The following is a 23917-nucleotide window of genomic DNA, read 5'->3' as shown; positions in this document are numbered from 1 at the left end:
CGCTTCCGCCCGCGCTCCCCGCCGGCTTCCGCCCGCACTTCCGCCCGCGCTCCCCGCCGGCTTCCGCCCGCACTTCCGCCCGCGCTTCCGCCCGCGCTCCCCGCCGGCTTCCGCCCGCGCTTCCGCCCGCGCTCCCCGCCGGCTTCCGCCCGCACTTCCGCCCGCGCTTCCGCCCGCGCTTCCGCCCGCGCAGCTGCGGCGGCGGGGGATACGGAACGGGAACGGGGATGGGGATGGGGAACGGGAACTGCGGGAACTGCGGCAGCGGGAGATAGGGAACGGGAACGGGGATGAGGAACGGGAACCGCCGGGAGCGGGGATGGAACTGGTGAGAAGGGGGAACGGGAGCGGGGACAGGAGCGGGAATGGAAACGGTGAGAAACGGGGAACGGGATGGGAGCGGGGATGGGAGCAGGAATGGAGCCGCCGGGAACGGGGACGGGGATAGACGTGCCGGGAACGGCAATGGAAATGGAAGGGAGCAGAGCCCTGGGCAGCGGAGGCTGCAGGGGAACGGGCAGAGCCTGACCTGGGACACGGACACTGGCAGCCAGAGAAGGAGCCAGCGCTGAACTGGCCTTTGCTGCCTTCGGCCAACAGCAACGAGCGACACTGGGTGATGTTTCAGAGACATTGTTTTGCACGTGCAGGTATCTCCCATTTGGACACTGATGCTGGTCCAGTAAACGCTGGGAAAATCATGAGTAATCTCACTAGCGTTAAACTACTCCAGTATAAAAACTCCCACACGGACAATCCATGCACACCTAGACACGGTGATAGGTCTGTAATACCTTCCATTCTCTCTGATTGTCTCCCAGCAGTGCATTGCATTGCCAGCTTTGTGCCCTAGAGTCACTCTTTGGCTGTTTGGTTCTTAGCCTGGGTGCAATTCCCTTCCCCACCATTCAAAATAAACCAAGGCAGAAAAAGCCCCCCAAAAAACCCTCAAACCAAACCAAAACAAACAACCTGAATTAAATTAACATGTGGTTCCTGAGCATTTTGAGAACGAGTACCAGCAAGAGCCCAGAAACAGCATGCCAGCCCCAGGAAAGGCTAAGAGCCTTCCTTCTCAGTGGGAGATGACTTTCCAGTGCCTAGTTTCCAGCAGTGATTCCCTGTGCAGATACTCTGTGTGTGTAACTGCAGTACCCCACCAGAGACCTGTGATGGACATCACAGGCAGGGGCTGACAAATAGGAAACAACCATTTGCATTCCCATGCAGAAAAAAGGGTAAATCGGGTGAAATCCAAAGGCAAGAGAGTCAATGCATTAACAGAAGTGCTTCTTAGTTGACATTCCAGCTGTCCTGCACAGATTTTGCCTTTTTCAGCTAGGAAAGGGACGTGGGACTAGGAAAGGGATGTTGGGAGCAGAGTTTGGATACAAATTGTTGTCAGTCTGTTGTGCCATATGGCTGCTGATTTGCCACCAAAATGCCCATCGCTGGGACTTCATTCCTTTGCTAAAAACTGTTTGGGTTGTTCTGCTGCTGTATTTGCCACTTCATTGCTGCCTTGCCCTGTTCCTGAACATGAAGCAGTTCTCAGCCCTTGCAATGCAAGGGTAGCAGACCTCCCTCCACTCCATCTCTCTGCAGGGTAAGACAAGACATGCCCCTGCTCCTATGAAGGCTCATTTCTATTCCCTGTAAATTACTGGGAATTGCAGGAGAGGCCTGAGAGCTCCTCGTGGGGCTCTGGTCCCTCAGCACTTCCCAACCCTGATTTAATTAAGAGCACAGCTTTCACCAACAAGGCGTGCATGCTGTGCCATGGATTTTGCATTTGTGCCGCTGGAGCTTGTGCCCAGAGGTGCCCAAGGGCAGGGATCCCTCCCACCAGCCCCGTCCCTGTGCACAGAACGCCCCAGCACTGCCTTGCCACGAGGCTGATGAGTGCCAGGAGCCACTGGAGATGCATTTCCCTGGCCCGTGGGGCCTCAGCAGAGTCTGGCTGCTCCTCGTGCCACTGTCTGTCACCTCCAGCTCAGCCCGCTCTGCTTTCCATTGGTGAGCTGCTGCTCATCACATCACTGAGGTAAAACACTCACAACAAGAGAACTTTGAAGAGGCAGTTTTGGCTTCTGCTCAGCTTAGCCTGCTTATACCTGGATTTATGTGCCAGAATGAGACTAAACAGAGGGAGACGGAGCCATTTGTCACCAGAACACATGCAGAAAAGGCAGCTCCAGCTTGCTCCAGTAGTGCACAAACCACTGCTGATGAGTCTGGGTGAGTTGTGTGTTGGGATTGATGCCGGTGGTGAAAAACAAAACCTCTCGGGTGCTGGCAGCTGAAACACCAGGTAATTACTTAATTGACTCCATGATCTCCACCTTGGAGCAGCAGCCTGCAGCACTCAGGCTAAAAGCTGAAGCCCATTAGTAATTCTGGCAGCAATTAATGTCCCAGACCATGGAAAGCAGAAGCCCAGAGCATGGCTGGTGCAGCGTTTGGAAGCTGAGAGACACCTGCACCCATCCATCTGCCAGGAGCACTCACCTGTGCTGGACCCAGCAGCTCCTCCCGCTCTGGCCAGGGACACCGACCCAGAGTGTCCAGAACTGAGCTCCAGGCAGGGAAACGACACCAAAATTCAAGCCATATCAATAGAAATTCAGCACAGATGTGAATTAGCCCCATTCCCTGGTGGGTGGCACTGGGCAGACTGGCAGCCACAGGAGTCCTGCTGGGACATGAGGAGGTGGGAGCCTTGGGACGGGCAGGATCAGCGGGGCCAGGAGCAGCAGGATCCAAAGCCACGAGCAAACAGCAAAAGGGAAAGCGTGGCTGCACACAGGGCTTGTCCCCAAAAACCTGTGAACAGTGTATAACTTCTTACAGGAAACAATCGTTCACACAATTCCCATGGACTTCGGTTGCCACACCAGGGAGGAGGGAAGGCATTACTCATGCACTAGCAGATGTTTTGTCTTACATAAGACTAGATTTTTTCTTTCTTTTAAGAAAAAGGCTGCATCTCACCCTAGAGCCTTCTGAGAGCCTCCTCACCCTCGGCCATTGCCACGGCCTTGCAAGCTCAGCACTGCCCTGCTCTATGGTACAGCTCTGCCAGCTTCAGCACTCGCCAGTCATTGCTAAATATATTATTTTTATAAAGGCTGTCTTGAAAGGGGTAAAAAAAATGGATGCAGCAACAGTTTGGAGACAGAAATCCAAGAGAAGCTTCATCAGTGCTCAGCAGCAGCAGGCAGCAGTGGGTAACACAGCCAAGGACAGGATTTCTTGTCGGCTGAGACTCCTCCAGGAGGGAAAGCAGCTCGCTGCCTTTGAGTGGGACGGAAGGTTTGGGCTGAGCGCTGCTGACAGCCCTTCCTGGCCCACAGGGAGCCCAGGCTCGGGCCGGGCTGCAGAGCCTGCCCAGCCCGTCCCTCGCTGCAGAGCTCCAGCCAGGCTCCCGTCACCCAAACCTCCGGCTGCCCGGCAGCCGAGCCCCTTAATGAAGAGATTTGTCTTCGTTAGGCACAACCAGACACGCGTGCATGAGTCTCGTGCTGACGGGGCTCGGGTGGGATTCGGAGCTGTCCGAGGGTGCCTGGCCTTCGGAGGCTGTCAGGAGGCTGTTATTAGATTTAAAGCCTGGGATGAGCTTTGCTCCTGAGCTGAAGCTTCATTTCCAGCACACAAACCTCCACGGATTTTGCACCATCAGAGACTCCAAGCCCAAGCTTCTGGAAGGTTCCTGGGGAGGGAAGAGGCTTCTCTGTGGAGCAGAGCAAGGCTGGTTTACCTGCAGTGCTTATGCTGATCTGATGCGTGAGATATTTAAAATCCAGCAAATTACACTTTTATCTCATGAAACACTTAAACCAAACTGTTTCAACAGCTGCTGCCTCCCACCCCACAAGAAGGGGAAATGATCCCAAAGGGCAGCAGGAATGTGGTGCTGTTTTCCAGCTGAGCTGGGATCATACAAAGGTTTCCAACTGCTCCACAGTATTTACAGAAGATGGATAATGCTGCAGTCTCTCAGGCCTGCTAAAGCCCGGTTTCCAGTGTTTCTATAGTGAGGCTGTAGGTGGGTTTTAAGGGGAAATAATAAAGTTTTCAGAAGTTGGGTAAATATCCTCATTCTGTGCCTGCAGCCAGCTCAGGTGTGGGATGCAGCACAGCCTCCCCAGGGAGTGGGCTTGCTCAGCCCTGGCTGCTGCAGTGCTGCTGCAGCCAGAGGCAGCAGGGTGGGGACAGCTGGGGGCACCAGGAGCACTCAGACACCACCACACCAGCACTGGCCAGCCAAGGAAGGGCTCCACTCCAGGGACACGGGAACACTGTGCTGGAGCAGGGGGCAAAAACATTCCAAGAAAAATACTAAAATTGAAATCAAGCTCAGAATGCACCAAACCCTCAGCAGCACTGGCTGGTGCCAGCACTGTCCCTCCCAGGCTGATGAGCTATCCCTGGGCAGGGCCAGGGGAGCTGACATCTGACAAACACTTCTCCAGCTTCAAGAATCAGTCTCAGCTGGCAAGTCTTTTCTCCTCTGCACAGGAAATCAGACGTATGCTTGCAGGGAATATCTCCAAACACACACACACAGAAAATCTCTGCCACGTGCCTGGGGCTGGGGCTGCTCCTTCTGCCCTGCCCCTGGGGGTGAGCTGCTGGGCAGCCCCAGACACCGAGGGTGCCACGGGCAGAGGGGATCAGGCAGGAAAAAGGGCCCTAAATGGCCCAGCGTGGGCATGGTCCAGCCACAAGCAACGAGGGTGCAATAAATCCACCCTTAGCAACAAAGCCAATGTAACAGAGCATCTCTCAAATGTTCACAACAGCAGGGAACTCCAGGCAGGTCAGAGCTGCTGCCCAAAGGGATCTGCAGCCACACCTGAGCTGAAACAGCAGCAGGGGCTGTAAAATCCCTCTGAACTGGGATGCTGGGGCCAGCCACCACCTCAGGTGGCCCAGACCATCCCACATGGCCCTGGCTCCCACTGGGAAGGAATGGCCCTCCCTTGGTTCCACGCTGGCTCCCTGGCATGGCTGTGCACAGATGCCAGGCCCAGGGCAGAGCCGGGCCCAGGGCAGTCACAGGAGGGACAGGAGAGCCATGCTCAGCCTCTGCCATGAGCTCACAGCAGGCTCTGGGTACCCACAGCACAGGGCTCTGTTTTAGTGTTAAACATCAACGGAAAATCCTTACCTCATTTGCTAAAAGCACTTTAATGTCTTTGCACATGAAAAAAATTACTAAAATGTATTAGCAGTTTGGATTATTTGATTCAGCCAGCAGGACTGAGAGCAGTTGTTTCACTTTGAGTCCAGGTTCAAAGCACTAATCACTAAGTTCAGCATAATTTCCTTCACATTTCATTTCTTTGTCATTTTTTCATTCATTAGCTGAGTGTGACAGGTGCCAGAGTGCCCTTAGGTGCCCCTGGGAGCACACAGAGCGAGTGGCCCTTGGATCCATCCACGCTGAAATGCTGCCCCAGTCCAGGTTAAAGCCAAGTGACCCACAGGCCACCCCAGAGATGAGTGGAGGAAGCAGAGAGCTCCTTCCATCACCTCGGGGGTCCCGGGGCTCAGGGAGGTGCTGGTGAGGCAGGGGCAGGGCCCAGCACTGCCAGCCCCCAGCTCTGCCCTGCTCCAGCGCCGGGGCAGCATCCCGGGAGCTGCAGAGCCCCAGCCAGGGCTGTGCTCGTTCTCCTGGCCAGCGGAGACGGGGCTGGCAGGGACAGCATCCGCCAGCCAGCCCTCGCAGCCAGCCACCCCTCTCTGCGTTGCATCGAAGCGGTTTTTCACTTGAGGAAATTCCTTGTCCCCCACCCCGGGGCGGGAGGAGCCTGGTCCGTGTTCGGGCTGGCGAGGTCGGTGGCACCGCCCTGGGCTCTGCGGCGCCCGCAGCATCCCCGCGGTGCCAGCACGCCGCTGAGCCACAGGGGAGGAGGCGCCCACACACTCAGCAGGGCAAAGGGACTCCTGGCTTCAAAGGAAACAACACACTGCGAACCAGCGCTCTGCAAAGGTCATTTAAATGCAAATGCTGCATTCGGCCCGCAGAAATTAATAAATGCATCCCATTTATTGTTCACACTTAGAGTTAATGATTATCACACCTCACCCGGGTAACTGGACCCTGTGGAGAGAATCAGGTTTTAATTTCAGTTCAGGCAGTCAGTGGCAGCCCGCGCAGCACTTTTGCCTGGAGGAAAGGGAAAAGGGAAACTGAAAAGGAAAAAGGGAAAAAGGGGGGGAAAGGGGGGGAATGGGAAAAAAAGAGAAAAGGAGAAAAAAAGGGGGAAATGGGAAAAAAAAGGGGAAAGGGAGCTTTGTCCGTTCCCCCTCCCCGCGCGGCCGCTCGGCCCGGCCGGGCGCGGGGCGCTGCTGCCCCCTGCTGGCGGCGGGCGGACACGGCGGGGACACGGCGGGACGAGCGGGGCGCACCTTGCACCACACCTGGGCACACCTGGGCACAGCTGAGGCACACCTGGGCACACCTGGGGCACTCCTGGGGCACACCTGGGCACACCTGGGCACAGCTGGGGCACTCCTGGGGCACTCCTGGGCACACCTGGCGCACACCCGCAGAGGCCTCACAATTGTCGCACACGGCTGGCACCCTCCAGGGCCTGGCCAAACCCCGCTCCTCCACACCGCCCGCTGCCCAGGACGCTCTCGCGGTGGGTCCCGGGCCGTGTCAGAACCCGACCCTGCTGCTGCCAGTTGCTCTCGGTGCGGAGGAGAGGGCGGTGGGTGGTGACCGGGACGGCCGCGGCAGCCCGGAGCCCCCCCTGCATTCACCTCCCCTGAGGCTGAGCTCATTAACCGTATTTAAGGAGAGATAATTAAGGACGAGGTCCTTCAAGCAGGTCGAGCCCCACCTGCAGCTTGCCCAGCCCTCCCCATGCTCGAGCATCGGCAGCTGCACCTGCAGCTGCCACACCTCGAAGATGGATGGATGGAATCAGGGAGGTCTCTGCCTCTCCATCTGCCAAGATGGGAGAGAAGTGAAGCCACGACCCTGCAGGAAAAAAAAAATAAAAATAAAAATAAAAACACAAAAAACAAACATGGGAAGAGACATAACCCAGCCTGAAGAGTCCAGCGCAGTTCCTCACAGCCTGGGTGCGAAGGACTCAGGGGCTGTTTGTTTAGAATGTGAAATTTTTATCCCCTCAGCACCCATAAACAGCACCCAGAGCCTGGCGGCAGGGGCAGGAGGCAGTGTCTATACTGCCCAGGGCAGGGCAGGATGCTGTGGGGTGCAGGAGGGTGTGGGAAGGAAGAACAGGCAAGAGGCAGAAAATCTTCTGAAACCACAGACAACGTTTTTGAGAAAAGTTAAGCAATTTATTCAACAGGATGAGTCCACACCCAACCAGTGGCTTCATCTACATGGCATCACCAGCACACACGAGGACCCACTCAGACACTCTAGCTGACGGCATCTCACCATACGTTACATTGACAACACCAGAGGAGGAAGAGGAGGAGGAGGATGGCCGGTACGGTGGGCAGCAGCCGGCGGCTTCCCACGGCCTCCGGGCACAACCAACCCCGTCCCCACCAGACCTCGCAGCCCAGCCACGCAAAGCAAATCAGACTCGGGACATCTACTGCCGCCCCGCGAGAACCACAACACCGCTAGGTAAATAACACACCTGGGATACAGAAACGACCTACCAGGGACTTCAGCCGAGGGAACAAAGTGCAGTCCTGGCCGCCCCGGCTCCACGCTCAGGCGCTGAGGCTCTGCCCGGGGCAGGGTGGGGTGCCAGCACGCTCCCCTCAGCCCCACGGCAGGGCCATGGCCAGGATGGATGGGGCAGGGCCACAGTGACACTGTGCTCCTCTCAGCCCCATGGCTGGGATGGATGGCAGGGCCACGGTGTCACTGTGCTGCCCTCAGCCCCACGGCAGGGATGGATGGCAGGGCCACAGTGACACAGTGCTCCCCTCAGCCCCATGGCAGGGCCATGGCCAGGATGGATGGGGCAGGGCCACGATGACACCGTGCTCCTCTCAGCCCCATGGCCGGGATGGATGGGGCAGGGCCACAGTGACACCGTGCTCTTCTCAGCCCCATGGCTGGGATGGATGGCAGGGCCACGGTGTCACTGTGCTCCCCTCAGCACCATGGCAGGGCCATGGCCAGGATGGATGGGGCAGGGCCACAGTGACACTGTGCTCCTCTCAGCCCCACGGCAGGGATGGATGGCAGGGCCACAGTGACACTGTGCTCCCCTCAGCACCATGGCAGGGCCATGGCCAGGATGGATGGGGCAGGGCCACAGTGACACTGTGCTCCTCTCAGCCCCACGTCAGGGATGGATGGCAGGGCCACAGTGACACTGTGCTCCCCTCAGCACCATGGCAGGGCCATGGCCAGGATGGATGGGGCAGGGCCACGGTGTCACCGTGCTCCTCTCAGCCCCATGGCCGGGATGGATGGGAGAGGACCACAGTGACACTGTGCTGCCCTCAGCCCTACGGCAGGGCCATGGCTGGGATGGATGGCAGAGCTGTGGTGACACTGCACTCCCCTCAGCCCCATGGCAGGGCCGTGGCCATGGCCAGGACGGGTGGGCTGGCATGGGAGCCGAGCCCAGAGCAACCCTCGCCCTGCACAGCAGAGACACGGCTGCCCTGAGCTGCCCTGGGCCACCCTGAGCTGCCCTGGGCCATCCTCCACGGCCACAGCCCGGGCAGAGCTCACCCACCCAGCCCGGCTGGCGGCAGCTCGGCCGTGGGTTGCCACAGTGGAGCTCTGTGAACTCTGAGGCCCTCACACAGTCCGTGGTGCCCTCAGGCGGGTACCGAGGATCGGAGTCACTCACAAACCATGAGCGAGTTCCAGTTATGATGCTCCGACAACAAATGTGGTTCAATTTTGTGCCAAGTTTGCTTACAGAAAAATACATTTCTTCCCTTAAATTTACAGTAGTTAAAACTACACTTGGAATACCATATTACAAAGGGGGAGTTTATTCTCCAACAAAAAGTCTTGGTTCCCTTTTCATTAAACAGAAAAATGGAAGGACTTTAAAAGCAATCACCTCCAGCACAACACAACTGCCCAGACGAACCCATGTGTGCACAGCCCCCAGGCCTGAACTCCGATGTTTGTTTTGGTGCTCAAAAAGGCACTTAAAGATAAGAAAACAATTGTATTAAAAACCCACAACAAAACAAAACAAAGAAAAACGAAAGGCAATAATTTAATAGAAAGACACTGGGATTTGTACCGTATGGTCAAAAGTAAGAGAGGAAATAAAACCCCTAATGAAGATGAGTCTGCTCTCGAGTCATCTCAGAAAGCATACAAAAACCAGAAAACTGGCAAAGTGAATGTTCTCCAGGAACTAAATGGAAACAAAAGTAATAATTACTGGCAATGGACTCAACAGCACTCGTGCCAAATGGGTCCTTCCCCCCCAGCACAGGTCCCTGACCAGCCCGGCCCGGCTGAACATCTGCAGCCGCTGGGCCGGGCAGTGGCCGTGCCAGGAAAGGGGATGGTGGAGAAATAAACACCAACGTGAACCAAACGCCAAGGACGGTCACAGACAAGCACACACACCGTCTGCCCTGCCAGGGTGACAGGGAGGGACACGGGCAGAGCTGCTCCCCACGGGCTCTGCGAGGGGCGCCGGCGGCTTCGCTTCCCTTCGGGATTACTATTATTATTACTGGGTTTATTTTTACATTGAGCTACCTACTAAGTGCAAAGATTTGTTGAGTGGCATTGGCTTTATCTAATTGTAGCCTATTTTTGTACAGTTTACAGGTTAACAGTTACTTTCGAGCAGTTAAGCAAGTACAGCAATATTTACAGGGCTGGCAGAGCGGGGCGCGAGGGGACGCGTGCGAGGGGCACGGGGCAGGCACCAGCCGGCCCCACGGCCTGCAACGTCAGCGCCGTGCCCGCTGCACAGGGGTGCAGCTGCAGGGGTGCAGCTGCAGGGGTGCAGCTGTGCAAGCACAGGTACAGAGGTGCAGGTGTGAATGTACAGGCGCACGTGGGAGCGCCCCGGCCAAGGAGACACGAGCCACGGCAGGGCTGACGGGTTCTGCCACCCTGCCCAGTGCCTCTGCTGCCCTCTGACATCAGGCTGCTCCTGCTGCAGAGCTGAGGTCTGCAGCAGTGCTGGGGAGATGAGGAAGATGAAGGGGGACAAAGCAAAGCCCCGGGCAGGGTAAGTGGCCGCTGGGTGAGTCAGGAGGGCTTGCAGGCATCTTTGCCCAGGCCCAGAGCAGCAGGATCAGAGATGGCAGGGAGGAAGGATGGATGTTAGGAGACATTAGCACGTGACCATGGGGAAGTGCCAAATCAAACCATGGGGCATTGCATGGAAATCTGTACAAGGAAAAGCTGCAGGAGAAGCACGGAGCATCTCAGATTCAGTGCTTACAGAGGAGTCTGGATTATCACACAGGACCATGCAATCCCCAGCCTTCTGCATATTTTTTTCCCTAGGTAAAACAAAATGTAGATTCCTTTGCATAAACTCAAACTGTTGTATTATATGGTACAGTACAGAAAGTGCAAAGTATCACCCATCAGATCAGTTTTGCATCTGATGCGGTCAAACACGGCTCATGCTTCTCATGCAGGACAACCACTGTGACCTGAGACCCCTCCTCACTGCTCAGGCCTGACTCTCAAGAGACCATAGGTTGGGTTTTGATTAAAAAAAAATTTAAAAAAAGGAAAAAGCATGTGGGGAAAGGGACATGAAGAATCTCCAAACTCTGTAAGTTACTCCATGCTTTACCACAGGTTTGGTCACCAGTCCTTGCTCACTCTGAGAAGTTGCAGAGAAGCAGCGTTCCACAGTCCCAGCACAGCGTCCTCCTCCTGCACGAGGGTGATGGCACACACCTCACTCTGTCCCACTCATGACACTCACTTCACTCCATTCCCATCCATGGCACACATCTCGCTTTGTCCCTGCTGCCAGGGCATCACGGGCACATGAAGAGACATCTCAGGATTCAGGATTGGAAAGACTCCAGCTGCCCAGTCAGACATGGTCATGTATGGATTTCCAGCTCTTCTCCAAAGCCCAGCAGTGAACAGACCCCACTGTATTCCCATCCCTTTTCTTTTTTCAATGCCAAGAGGTACAGAAAATAAATTCCAGGATGGCCTTGTATTGCTTGACGCATAGCTGCTGCAGCGTGAGCTTCCAGGTGCACACAGACAGCTTTGGAAACTCAGACCAACCCACTGTCTCAAGAGAGGACATTTCAGAGCCAGTTTCTGAGGTAAATCTACTGTTTTAAAAAGTCACTGAATTCTGTACACTTTGTTTTTAATATATACTTCTACACCGAGTGGGTTCTCCAGTGCCAACACGTAGACCTGCCGTCTCCTCCTGCTGTAGGACTGCAAGCTCGGGAAGTGTTTCTGCATGGATGGGGTGTGTGCACACCTATGTACATACACACACGCATACGTACAGCCCCAGGCCCCACTCGTGTTTCCTTCCACAGAGGCTCCCCACGCGGGCTCTGACCCCCTGCCCACCAGCGGGGCTCCGCCGCGCCCGCCCCGCTCCCGGCGTCCGGGCGCCGCTCTGCGCCGCAGTCCCCAGCCTACATGGTGCCCGATTTATCTGCCGAGCTGCTGGGGAACAGCTTCTCGGTGGGCGTGACGGCGGGGCTGCCCACGCCCGAGCTGCTGCTGCTGCTGGAGCGGTGCTGCACCACCGGCCGCACCGGCCGCATGGGCGGCGGCCGCAGCTGCGCCCCGGCCAGCCGGGCCGACAGCGCCGGCTTGAAGGTGGTCATCATCTCGGCGGTGGAGCTGCTGCTGCGCCGCATGGCCGCCTCGGGGTCCCGGATCAGGATGGTGTGCAGGGGGCTGGCCGGCTCCGAGTTGGCGGCGCCCAGCGGCGGGTTCTTCATGGGCTCCAGCGTGTCCAGGACCACGTCGGGCGCCTGCTTGGCCGTGTTCTGCCTCTCCAGCTCCCGCAGCTCGTTCAGCGCCGTGCTCATGGTCTTCTCGATGTCCTGCAATGCCGAAGCAACGTCAGCGCAGTGCCACGGCACCGCCTGCCCTCCTGCGCTCCACCCCACATCCTGGCACGCCTGTCTGCAGAGGGGGTCTCTGATCTAAGAGCTCCCAAGGAAAACGGGAGCTTTGGGAGAAGGTGTGAAGCCCAAACTGGCCGCACAAAGGTGCCCTGTGCTCCCCAGGTCAGCAGGAGCTTGGTCACCGGCTCCACAGGGCACGACTCCCAAGCACCAGGAGCGATGGGTGAACACCAGCCTGCCACAGCTCCCCCACAGCACCGAGGCTGGTTTTTCCTCACAGAAGAGGCCCTGCAGTCCCCATTGGATGCATGGGGCCTCTGCTGCCCCTGTGCCCACAGGACAATGGCATGTGGCAGGGACACACACGGATGTTTATGGAGTGAGGGGCACAACAGCAGCTCGCCATGGATACAGGAGAGGCAGCAACAAGGCCTGAGGCAGCAGAGGAGAGACTGGCTCCAGCCCTCAGTGCCCACCCACCTCCAGGCTCCACAGGGATCCCCAGAAGGTGAAAACCCAGTTCAACCAGAAGTGCCCATGCACAGGGAACTAGCTACTGCCTATGGCTACAGTGCTGGGGTCTCCTGTACAAATGGAGAGGCTCTAGTTTGCCTTTGCCTATATCCACCTTAACTTAAGGCCACTAACTCAGCAAGACCATTGGAGAAGCAATTTAAGGCACCACAGTAAATTGTTTGAAAAGTCACTCTAGTTAATGCTGTCCTGGTGTAGACAAGTCCTTAATTTTATAATGCCTACAAAATGCTCAGTGAGCCTCAGGTAACATTCAAAGGATCAGCTGAAGGGAAGTAACTATCAAGTTAGCTCCAATGCATTCTGTTAGGCTCCTAAGAGGAGTGAAAATATTCTCCCAGAGAAGCCTCAGGACACCCAAACCCAGCAATGCCACAAGCTTCAAGCTGAAAATTATCATCATCTGGGTGAGCATCTTTTCCAAGAACAACCCACCACAGCTGGGTGTGACAGGGGCACTGTAACCGTGTCTGAGGTGAAGGGGCTCCAGGCACTCCCTCCCGGTCCCCTTCCAGCCCTCCCACCTCAGCAAGAGCTTCTGCTTCCAGGGATTTCTGATCTCCGAGGCTGCTGTGCCGGGTGGACCCGCAGGTCGATCTCAGCGGGTGGCTGTCAGCCAGGCCCTTCCTGTCTGGGAAGTTGATGCTGCCCACGCTGCCGAACGTCGCCATCCTGCGCTTCTCGGGACTCTCGATCCGGCCCCTGTTGAGGGGGATCTTGTGGGGGCTGCTGGGGCAGGCTGCTGCTCGAGGAGGGGTGTCGATGCCGGGCCCCATCCCGCGGGGCGGGCTGTGGGTGTCCCCCCCGCTGCGGCGCCGGGGGATGGCCGCACCATCAGACCTCAGTCTCACCCTGCAAAGAACCCAGCACGGCACCAGGTCAGCGTCCGTCAGCCCCGCCGCGGCTGGCCACACGCTGCAAGGCAACTGCTCAGCCCTGAGCTCAGCTCAGACCAAATTCCAGCCTTCCAGCTGCAGAACACTCGGGCAAGAGAGAAGACAAATATTTTAGCCAGTACCAAGAAAGGGACAGCATCAAATCATGAGTAGTTTGGGTTGGAAGGGACCTCAAAGGTCATCTTGTTTCAAACCCCTGGGCAGGGACACCTTCCACTATCTCAGGTTGCTCAGAGCCCCTGTATCCTCTGTAAATGTTAAATCCCCATCAGCAGTGCATATGAAATCCCCTCCAAGCTCCTAATACCCTGCAGTGCTTTGCAGAGCTTTCCCTCCCATTGTGCCCTACCCCACACACCGATTGCCCACACCTGTGACAGCGACACCTCCGTGGCCACAGGATTGTGAGTTACCTGCCCATCACTCCCCCAAAGCCATAGTCCATGATGTGATCAGTCGGTGACTGGATGTCGTTCTTGGAGGAGGCTTTATCGTCCAGCAGCGGCCCGCTGCTCGCCTCGCTGTCCGCCTTCTGGCTCAGGCTGTCGGAGAACGCATCGTCCCTGGGGAGAGCACAGCACAGCAGTGACAGGGCTGTGCCCCGGGGCAGCCACGCCAATCTGAACGTCACCACCTCAGCAGCTCCACACTGCAAACTGGAGCTGCACCACGGCCACCTCTTCACTGGGAACTTGGAAACGGCGCACATCTGCCTTCCCATCCCCGGTAATGTGCGCTGGGATGACTCCAGATACAGTACTTGTAAGAGAAGCAGCACTTGCAAAGGGCCCTGGGATCTGCCCACAAGCCAGGTGAGCACTGAACAATCCAGGTCAGTGCTCACAGGGACAAGGCTGGTGGCAAGCTGGGGTCACGCCACGCTGGGGAGTTGGTGAGAGATGGGGTCCAGGTACACTGAGGTACAATGTTTAATACTGGTCCTTATCAGCCCAAATGGGAAACAAACGGAGTCAATACACAGAGAAGGAGGAGTGAACAGGTGCAGATTTCTCACCAAAGCCATTAAACAAACTGCAAAACTAACTGATTATTTTAGGTGACTGAAGTGGACCTTGTGCAAGTACGTGATTTTAACAACCCTCACTTTACTCACATGTCTTGCACCACGATGTACTGGTGGGGAATGAGCCCGTCCACCCCGTTGTGTCTCCCTTCCCACCAGTCTTCCGATGCCCGATGGTACAGCAGGAGTGAGGCCCCTTTCTTGAAGGAGAGCTCCCGTGGAGATCGGCCAATGTAGTCAAACTTGGCTATGGCTTCAATCTGCTCCACCTCTGCACAGGAGAGAGGCACAGGAGAGCAGCTCAGCTCAGGCACACAAGGGGGGCTGAGCCCTGGAAAGCCACCTCACCAGAGCAGCTCACACTGAGCACAAGCCTTCTGGTCTTCAGATGGATCAGTTCTTATTGTTATTCCAGCCTTTCTGGGACCTCTCTCAGACTCAAAAACTACCAACAATTACAAACAGCTACAAAGCAGATGGGGAGCAGCAGGAATCTCCCTCTGCGCATATGGCACCCTCATCCACATTCCCATTTTCTGCCTTTGCTTACAGAAACCCATTATTCTCCAGCCTGAGATTTTGTCAAGCCGTGTCAGATGCTGTGATCAAACCCCACTCACCTTCTCCTCCCTCCCTTATCCTGGAGACAGTTTGGCCTGAATTATTGATGAGCAACTAATGCCCCTTTGGGGATCCCCATGGAAATAATGATACCAGCTCCAGGCAGGCAGCTGCTCTGCACCCCGCCATCTGCAGCACTCTGCCTCACTGTTTCCCCACTTTTCCTAATGGGAGCTCTACCAAGCACCCATGACTCACAAACTGGAGCTCAGGGCCTGAAATACAGGAAGGCTGAGGCAGAACTTCACTTTGGAAGGTCATGAGCACACCAGGGTCCTCTAAGCCTCTAGCCAAGGGTGTCAGCACGAGCTGCTGGAGCAGCCAATGGCACTGAGGAGCCTGTGAAGGAGCCTAGCTCCTATGCAGATCTGTTTCCAGCTGGGGAACACTGAATCCTAAAGAAACCATTGCAACCAAACTGCAAAGCAGCAACAGTGCCTCCCTCCTCATTTACCAAAGTGACCCACACTGTGCGTTGCTTGTGTGGCTGCCACTCCCCAGCCACCCCTGCCACTGTTGGAGCATTAGCACGCCTGGATTATATGGGACAGTGGATTATTTCAATCCCCACCTGGAGGCTGGCAGACAGAAAATGACAGCACAACAGGGCAAGTCCCCCCAGTTCCTCTGGATCTGCCTCATTCTCATTAAATGTGGAAACTTGCCCTGCCCCATCACTGACTGTGGGTTCAGCAGCCATCAGTGCATGACCTGACACTCTGCTCAGGAAGCAAACCCTCGTGGAGGAGGGGACACCAAAGCAGGACATGGAGGATGCTGCATTGGACCCTTGCCCCATTCCAGCCCCACCTGGGGCAGACCAGGCACCTAGCAGATTCATGTTCCCCACCTTAAGCACTCCCCACACGAGGGCAGAGTGTCTGGGAACACCACAGGAGGATCCACACAGAGTGTTCTGGAGGAGTCAGAGCCAGGAGGGCTCCCACAGCCCTGACACAACGCTGAGCTACCAGCAGAGAGTGTATGCAGGGCAAGGGGGAGAGGGAATACAAGGGGGAGAGGTAAATCCACAAAATACAGCTGCTCCTCTGCCCTACACTTGGCACCACAGTTAATCACTCGGAAACCCCAATCGGAGCCATTAACGTGGCCACCCAAGTGTGAAATTGGCTGCACAGCAGCTCCCCTGCCTCCCTCTGCCAGGCCTGTCAGCTCCTGCCTGGAGCTGCGAACAGGCCTGGAGCTGCCCAGCCCCGTGTGCCCTTCCCTGTGCCCAGAGCTGCCTGGCCCTGCATGCCCTCCCTGTGCCCTTCCCTGTGCAGAGCTGCCTGGCCCACCATGCCCTCCGTGTGCCGTTCCCCCAGCTGTAGCCCCGCTTGCCGGGCGAGCCCTTCCTCCTCCCCACAGCCTGGCGGGGCAGACGTGTTTTGCCGAAGCAGGACACAGGCAGGCAGCAGCTGTGGGAAGCAGAAGGTGCTCGGCTGCACAGCCCTTCCAGCGCCCAGCCCTGCCATGGCTCCCTGCCCACGGAGCGCCAGCGGCGTTTCCCAAGCCGTCGGCTGGCAGCTGGAGCTGCTGGCACACCGGGAGCACGGCGCTGCCTCCCGCTGCAGCCAGCCCTGCCAGCCTGCCCCTGCAGCCTCTGTCCCGCAGCGCTTGCTGCTCTGTGCATGCACAGCTCTGCAAGCACGGGCACAGCCCCTGCTCACCATCGTCACTGGTGTGCGGCTCCGTCCCGTTGTCGTGGTCCACCTCATCGATGGTGCCCGGCTCGCTGTGCGGGCTGTCACTGCAGAGGAACAATCAGGCTGTCACACAGCAAAGGACACCGCTCCCAACACACTCAGCACACTAATGCTGCCCAGGGAGCTGGTGGAGTGCCCATCTCTGGAGGTGTACAAGAAACCACTGGGTGTGTCCAGGCAACAAGGTGGTGCTTGGTCAAAGGCTGGACCCAGTCTTGGAGGTCTTTGCCAACCTAACTAATTCTGTGACTTGTGATTCTCTGATTTCAAATCACAGCAGGTCCCTGAACTTGCTGAGAACAACAGACACTGGCACCATGGTCGCCAGACCCAGAATGCCACATTCTGCTGGCTCTTGTGTCTTTATAGAGTTTGGCAAACTAACACAAAGTGACCAAGTTAAATGTCCCATTCCCTAATTTACAGTGAGCTTTAGGTCCTCTGCTGCACCAGGAAGGATAGTGGCAGGTGACTAGCATAAGGCATGGTGAGGTCTCAGAAATGTGTGAGACTTGTAGAAAATCAGCTCAAGTACGTTACTGATCCTGGTTTGTTAAACCCAGACCTTAATGTTGGTTTAGAATTCCAGCACCAAAATAAACTGGAAGGTCTGGGTTAACCTCCAGCCAAGGGATTTCATCCAGCCAGCAAATTATGATGGACCTATGGGTCTTTACTCAATATTTCCAGCCTAGGAGGAATCTGGATAGAATTTACCTAAAATTGTGTTTTGCTGAACACGCTTCCGTGGATCTGCAGCTCAAAAAATTCTCCATCAGTATTAGTGTTTGCCCTGGACAAAGTTTCTTCTGATGTTTTTTACTGAGGTTTAAAATACTGAGTAAGCACAAGAAAATAAAATACCTGGTGGAACTGCCTGTTTTGATTAGTAAGACTAAATCAGATGGTTCAGTGTGTAAGAGCCCCTGGGCCAGATGATGTTTGCACCCAGGAACCCTGCAGAGAGCTCACCAGTACTCCTCCCCTCCGGTCATGCACTTCTCGTAGACAGGCCCCTCCAGCTCTCGGTGGCTGGGGAAGATGCCCTCGTGGTGAATGATGATGGTTTTGATGACCTCATTGACGTGGGCCTGGCAGGACACCGGATCCTGCCCGTCAGGAATGTGCATCAGCGTGGGCCCGAAGCAGATGGCCAGGTTGTAGGGATCCATCATGTTCTCATCGCTGTACTGGGACAAGCTGCAAGCACACGTGTGAGGAGCGGCCGTGCCGCGCTCCCGCTCCCCCCGGAGCCCACCGCCACCACCGGGCTGTCCCCCCGGCACAGCTCCCACGGAAACACCAAGGGACTCAATGCAGCAAAACAGGGCAGCCCTGGCAAAGGGACAGCAAGGGGAACTTGGTGGAGCAGGAAAACAGACTCACTGGTTAAGGAAAGCGAAGAGGTATCTCATGACCACGATGACAGCCCGAGGCAGAGTGACGATGATCTGCTGGATCTGGTGCACTCTCTCTGCAGGGTTCTCCGTTTCTGGAACACAGGGATAGAAAGCACATCCTTAGAAACCTTTTCAGGACCAAACAGCTCAGCACCAGAGGGACTTGTTCCAGATCTAGTGGCCCAGTGAGGAAAACAAAAGCCTGTCTCCAGAGGTCATCTGTCAGTCTGGCACTAAGGTGCAGGAAAAGAATGAGGGACTGCTCCTCCAGCAGGGAATTCGAATGTTCACAATGTTCACATGTGGTACGAACAGCAAATAAAGACATTTCCGTGGGCTTATTTTTAAAATAAATGTTTATGCATTATTCATTTCATTCCTCAACAACTCATCTGTTCCTCAAAAGCCTGAGTCAATGTGGCACTGAAAACAGAGCACTGCTTGATTTTCTAGGGCAGATTTTTAAATGAGGCTTTTATTCAGGTTACCCTTCTGGGTTATGCACTGGATCCTTCTGAGCCCTTCCGCTCCCGTCTCCTGCTGCTCGGAACAGGAACTGGAAACTCCTAGGAAACCAGTTATCCAAACCAGTGCCGAGTCAGTGCTTTCAGAGTCGCTGCTCTCCGCTCCAGAGGGGTGCAGAGCCCGGAGCTGCCAGCAGACACCCGCTCCCTGCCAAGGGAAGGGGTGCTCAGGGCTGTCCTGCCCTAAGCTACCCCTGCACTCTCTAGAGAGTTAATCCTGTGGCTGCTGTTTCACAGGAAGCAGAGGACAAGCACCAGAGCTTTTCTAGAGCAGGCGCATCACACAGAAGCACCTGTTCTGGCTCAAACTATGCCATTTGCTAATCACAACAAAGTTCACTGACAACATGTAGCTAGGCTGCCATTTCATCAAAATTCTGAGCAAAATCTGGCCTCAATACCAAGATGGAAATCTTTGTAGTATTTCACATGGAGAATTTTTCCATTTGATTTATCCCATTATTGCCTGCTGGGCTCTCTAATTCTTCAGTTCGGTTTTACAAAAGAGGATATTCCTTAAAAAAAAACCCAACTAAATACAAACTGGATAAACCCGTACATCAATAGATATCTGTTCTGACACCCAGAGGAACAAACTCTCAAAACATTTGCCTTTCTCCTGGAGCAAAATGTATCAACCAGGCACATGGAATTAACAGGGTAGCAATGGCCACTGCACACACAAGGACAGCCCCATGTGGACTCTGGAAAGTGCCTTTTGACCTGTCTATTGCCTTTGTGCCTTTGAGGAGTTTCCACATAAACCCCCAGCCCTCCAAGAGTAAAAGGAAAAGTTCTTCACCCTGCTTAGGCTGGGACACCAAGTATGTAGCCTGTGTTTATGTGTGTTTGTGTGGTACAGACAGCTGCACTTCAGGGCAGATTTTTAACAGGAACAAGGCACTTTATTTTAAATCTATCCTTAATCAAAAGGTTGCAAGAGCAGCAGGAAGAGAAAGATGGGGAAAAGGAAGATTCTTTATTTTTCCCATTTTAACAAGAAAGATAAGAGAATAGCACCCAGAAAATTAACAGATTATGTTTGCAAAAAAATTCCCAAAAGCTTAATAAATTGTGCAAGTTTGCATTAATTAGGGATGGTCAAACACAAGCCTACCTGTAAGTACACAGGCAGCCACATCACCAAGCACATTCTGGCACCAGAGGGGACCCATCCCCTTCTCCCAGACTGTGCCCTCAGGCTTCCAGCTCTGCAGCCCCTGTGGAGGGCAGCCAGAGAAAGCACAAGCCAAACTGCAATTCCCTGTCCAGGGCATGGAACTGGTGCAGAACCACCTTCCTTTGTGTGTCTCACACGAGTGCTGTGCTGCTTTACACATCAAAACTGAATAGCAACAGTGAATGTCCTAAAGCTACCACATAAAACAACTGTTCTTGGGAAATCACAACGCATTCCTCTGCTCTGGCACAAGCCCATCCCTGTGCCAGTGCCCTCCAGGTATCACCTGTCTCCCTCAGCATCACCAGAGCCCAGAAGTTATGAATATGCGCATTCAGAAGGAAGAAAGCACCGCGGGCAGTAAAGCTGAGAGAAAGCCTTGAGCAGACATTCCCTCGTTGGTGCCCCTAGAGCTGAGACACCCCAACCCCAAACGACTCCAACATCTCACCTGTAACATGAAAGCACCCTGTAGCCAAAATGGGAAGCACTTCCATCACCTCTGAAACTTCAAGGTCATTGTGCCTCCTTTGTTCCCCCCACAGAAGAAATTTCCCCTCTCCCTCCTGCCAGTGCTGCCAGTGCACACTCCTGACATTCTGTCCTAGCAGCCCGCATTGCCCATCTGCCACCCTCCTCACAGCAGAAACCCCTGTCTGCAAACTCGGGGGCACCTGCCCCCAGCTAGTGCTTCTCTTGAGAGCAGTCACAAGTACTTACTTATAGTAGATATCAAATCTTGAAACCTTTCCTTAGGAAAGAGGGGGTTTTCCAGTCCTCGGAAATACAGCTTCAAGACTCCAGCCACTGAGTTAATGTCTCGCTCGTTCTGATCATCAGCGAGGGGGTCTTCACCTGCCCACAGAAAAGGTTTTATACCCAGCATCACCATCAAGCTGGACTAACACAAGTGGTTTTCCTCTTGTGGAACACCCACATTTCCCAGGGCTCAGAAACCCTCCTCATGTGCAATGACAATGCTGATTTTTCCTGAAAACTAGTTTTGCTGGGGGACTTCAAACCTTTCCTAAGGACAAGGATGATATTAGTTGTTTCTCCTTCACCATTTCCAGCTCAGCACATTCTCTGCATTTACAGCACCAGCCCAGAAAGCTGAGGAGGTCTGAAGGACACTGAGTGAGAGGCTGAGAGGACAGGCTTGGCTGGAGGATGCGAGTGCACGTCTGGAATGGACCCAACGGCTCTGGATAGCTTTGTACTGACTTAAATCTGTGAAAGGCTTTCAGTGCCCTTGAGATTTGGATCTTTAATTAATCTTAGACTGGATGTGCAAATCCTTCAGCCTTTGACAATCCTAACGCTGCCTTATCCACTGGCCCATTCACCTTCATCCTGACCCTTCCAATGCTGCTCAAGGATTAAGGGTCACTATTCCCAGCAGGACTGTCCCTGTCCCAGCTCCCCTCCACTCAGGACAGCAGGACTGCTATCCCTTTCTCACTGGCCTGGCATCCTGAGTGTGATTCTCTCAGCAGATTCACTGGCACCTCCGCAGCCAGCACTGGCACCAGGTGCAGGGAATGCTGCGCCTCCCTTGGCAAACTGCTGCAGGCAGGATGAACAAGGGTCCCCAGCAAACTCTTTTATGGCTCTTGTGTTTTTAATGACTGTGGAAAAGACCTCTGCACGTACCCCTATACTTCTCATACTCCTTCCCTGGGTAACTCTTCACTTCTGCCAGAGACACAACACTGGGAAACCAGAAGGGATAAAACCTGTTCATGTCTCACAGCACAATGGGCTTTAACACAGGCTTTACAGCCTGGCTAATGCACCCAGCACACGCCACCTCCCACAAAGACCCCTGCTCAGGCAGGGCATCTTGCTGCACCTGCACACCCCAGCTACACACCTCTCTCAAACGAGTTCTTGATGTCGTTGACTTCCACCTGGGAGCCAGGGACTCTGAAGATGCCCTGTTGCTGGAGGCCTGGAAGAGAATAATGCTTTAGGAGAGATTTCTGGAACTGCTGGGCAATACCTGCAGGTCACAACAGCAGAACCCAGGGCCGATGCACCAGACAGGCTTGGACCAAGCAGGGACAGCCTGCTGCATCTCACTTCTGCTCATATTCTCCAACCAAGGCCCCCAGATCAAGGTGCTGAAAGGGTTCGTGGCCCGAGCGAACAATTTAACCTGGGCACATGCTAGTAAAACCTCCCTGCTGGCCAGACAGCTGATGCCACTGGAATTCTAAGCTGAGCCCATGAGAATGGAGTGCAGGCACCCCAGGAGTCTCTGCTGGCTCTCACTGCTCACAGCACAATGAAGTACTTTATTCCTTGGCAGGTTCCTGGGGCTGTACTGAGCCAACTCACCATACAGATTGATGTAGCGGATGCAGCTTTCTACAACAAGTGGAATGGCCTGTCCTGAATCCTTCAGGAAAGGAAAGGAAAAGAAAAAAAGTTACTGGTTTATTGCTAACAAAGCATGGGAAATGCATTAAAGATTTCAAAACCAGAGATTTGAAAATTAATGTGGAGTTTAGTAAGAGGACAGGCAGGAAAGGAGGTGTTACAGACATGGAGCCATGAAAGAGTGCTGAGGATACCAAGTACAGCCAAAAACGCTCAAGAAAGCTGTCACTAAGGTGTGGGAAACATTGCTGCTCCTTGTCTGGCTCAGACAGGAGACTGCCACGAGGGATCACAGCTATTCCACCCCAAAGGTTGAACGCTGAGCTGAAATAAATCTTGTGCTATACCTGCCTGATGGAATAAGCTGCCTGTAACACAGCTTAACACAATATTTTCCACCAAAGTAAAGAGCCACTGTCAGCAGGTGCTAAAAAACCCAACAAACATCACTGGGTATGGAATGGAGTGCCTGAGTCTGAACCAGTGGTGGATTCTGGCTTCTTCCCAGGCCCCTTGTGGCAGAAGCTCAAGGGGACCATAGGCCATGTCTGACAGCCCAAGTGGACACATTTCTCTTTGGGATTCTGGTGGCTTTCCAGCAGAGCACAGTGGCATCTCTGGGCAATTCCCTCTGTCTCGCAGATGGGTCTCCAGTAAGTACCTGATTCCTTGCTCGTGCATTCCTCCTTCCTCTGAGCACAAAAAAAGCAGCAGAGTGGAAAAAAGAGAACAGATTAAGCAGGAATAAGTTCAGTTAGAGGTAAGCATCTCCTTTGGAGGCCATGAATGCTCAAATGCAATGGCAGCTTAGCAAGGGCCAACACAGGCCTTTGGGATGTCCACCCTCCCTCCCAAACCCCTTGGGCACGCCAGCCTCAGCGACCTGCGGTGACAGCCTCGCGGATTTCCTCCTGTCTGAACCTGTGGCCTTCCCAAGGAGAGGGACAGACCTTGCCTGGGGCACAGGCAAGGCTCTGAGGGGGGCACTGGGCAGCCACGGGGCACTGGTAACCAGGGGACACCTGGGCAGCTGCCAATGGCCCAGCTGCTTGGGAGGCTGTACACCCCAAGGACAGGCAGCCGTCCCCCAGCGGCTCTCTGCTAGCACAGGACCCTCCTGCTCAGATGGATTTCTAGAGCAGGTAATTCCTCCTTCTCAGGGCTGAACAGGCTGGGATTTAATGAGCATTACTTTTTTAAAACCAGTTTAAATCGGGAGTAATCACAAATCCTAACGGGATTACAGGCTTTGCCAGCAGGGCCAGTACTCCCCGTGCTGGTGCTGTGTACAGACACTGCCCTCGGGCTTAGGGCTGAGCTGGAGGCAATAAACCCCAGCCAGATGATGCCTATTAGTCACCTAATCCAGCAGTTTGTCCTTACAGCTTCCCAAAGTGTTTTCACTGAAGCTTTCTCCAGGGCAGGATTACAGAACACCGCTGTCAGCAGCTGGCAGGGGCTGAGCCAGCTGGGCTGGCTGTCACTGATGTATTTCTGTCCAACGTGGACACCCCTACAGCAGGATTTCTACCCAAGGCTGACAGCCCTTGAAAGTGGGAAACACTTTCTGGAGTAATTTTGTCTTCCTTCTCCGCCACAAGAATGGATGACCACCAAAAAGAGGAAGGGGGGAGTGCCTGT

The 23917-nt window shown here is 54.8% G+C and overlaps 1 protein-coding gene across 2 annotated transcripts in view; it reads right to left on the bottom strand.

The window, feature by feature from the left end:
* Positions 1-7298: 7298 nt before the first annotated feature.
* The window catches only part of SRGAP3 (SLIT-ROBO Rho GTPase activating protein 3), a 73604-nt gene continuing 56985 nt past the window's right edge, over positions 7299-23917 (bottom strand). Inside the window, exons 12-22 of one of the 2 annotated variants that reach the window (XM_021542572.3) lie at positions 22938-22968; positions 22235-22295; positions 21768-21845; positions 20615-20749; positions 18177-18282; positions 17763-17990; positions 16755-16834; positions 14554-14734; positions 13853-14002; positions 13068-13395; positions 7299-11985 (exon numbers count right to left, since the gene is read on the bottom strand). In XM_021542572.3, the coding sequence (XP_021398247.1) occupies positions 11569-11985; positions 13068-13395; positions 13853-14002; positions 14554-14734; positions 16755-16834; positions 17763-17990; positions 18177-18282; positions 20615-20749; positions 21768-21845; positions 22235-22295; positions 22938-22968 (1795 nt within the window). In that variant the 3' untranslated portion in view covers positions 7299-11568. The remainder of the gene's footprint in view (positions 11986-13067; positions 13396-13852; positions 14003-14553; positions 14735-16754; positions 16835-17762; positions 17991-18176; positions 18283-20614; positions 20750-21767; positions 21846-22234; positions 22296-22937; positions 22969-23917) is intronic. The other variant, XM_021542571.3, reaches the window with a different exon arrangement.

This window comes from Lonchura striata, chromosome 12 (assembly GCF_050655825.1).
Source record: "Lonchura striata isolate lonStrDom1 chromosome 12, ASM5065582v1, whole genome shotgun sequence".
Lineage (NCBI taxonomy): Eukaryota > Metazoa > Chordata > Aves > Passeriformes > Estrildidae > Lonchura > Lonchura striata.
This window is presented reverse-complemented; position numbering and strand designations above follow the sequence as displayed.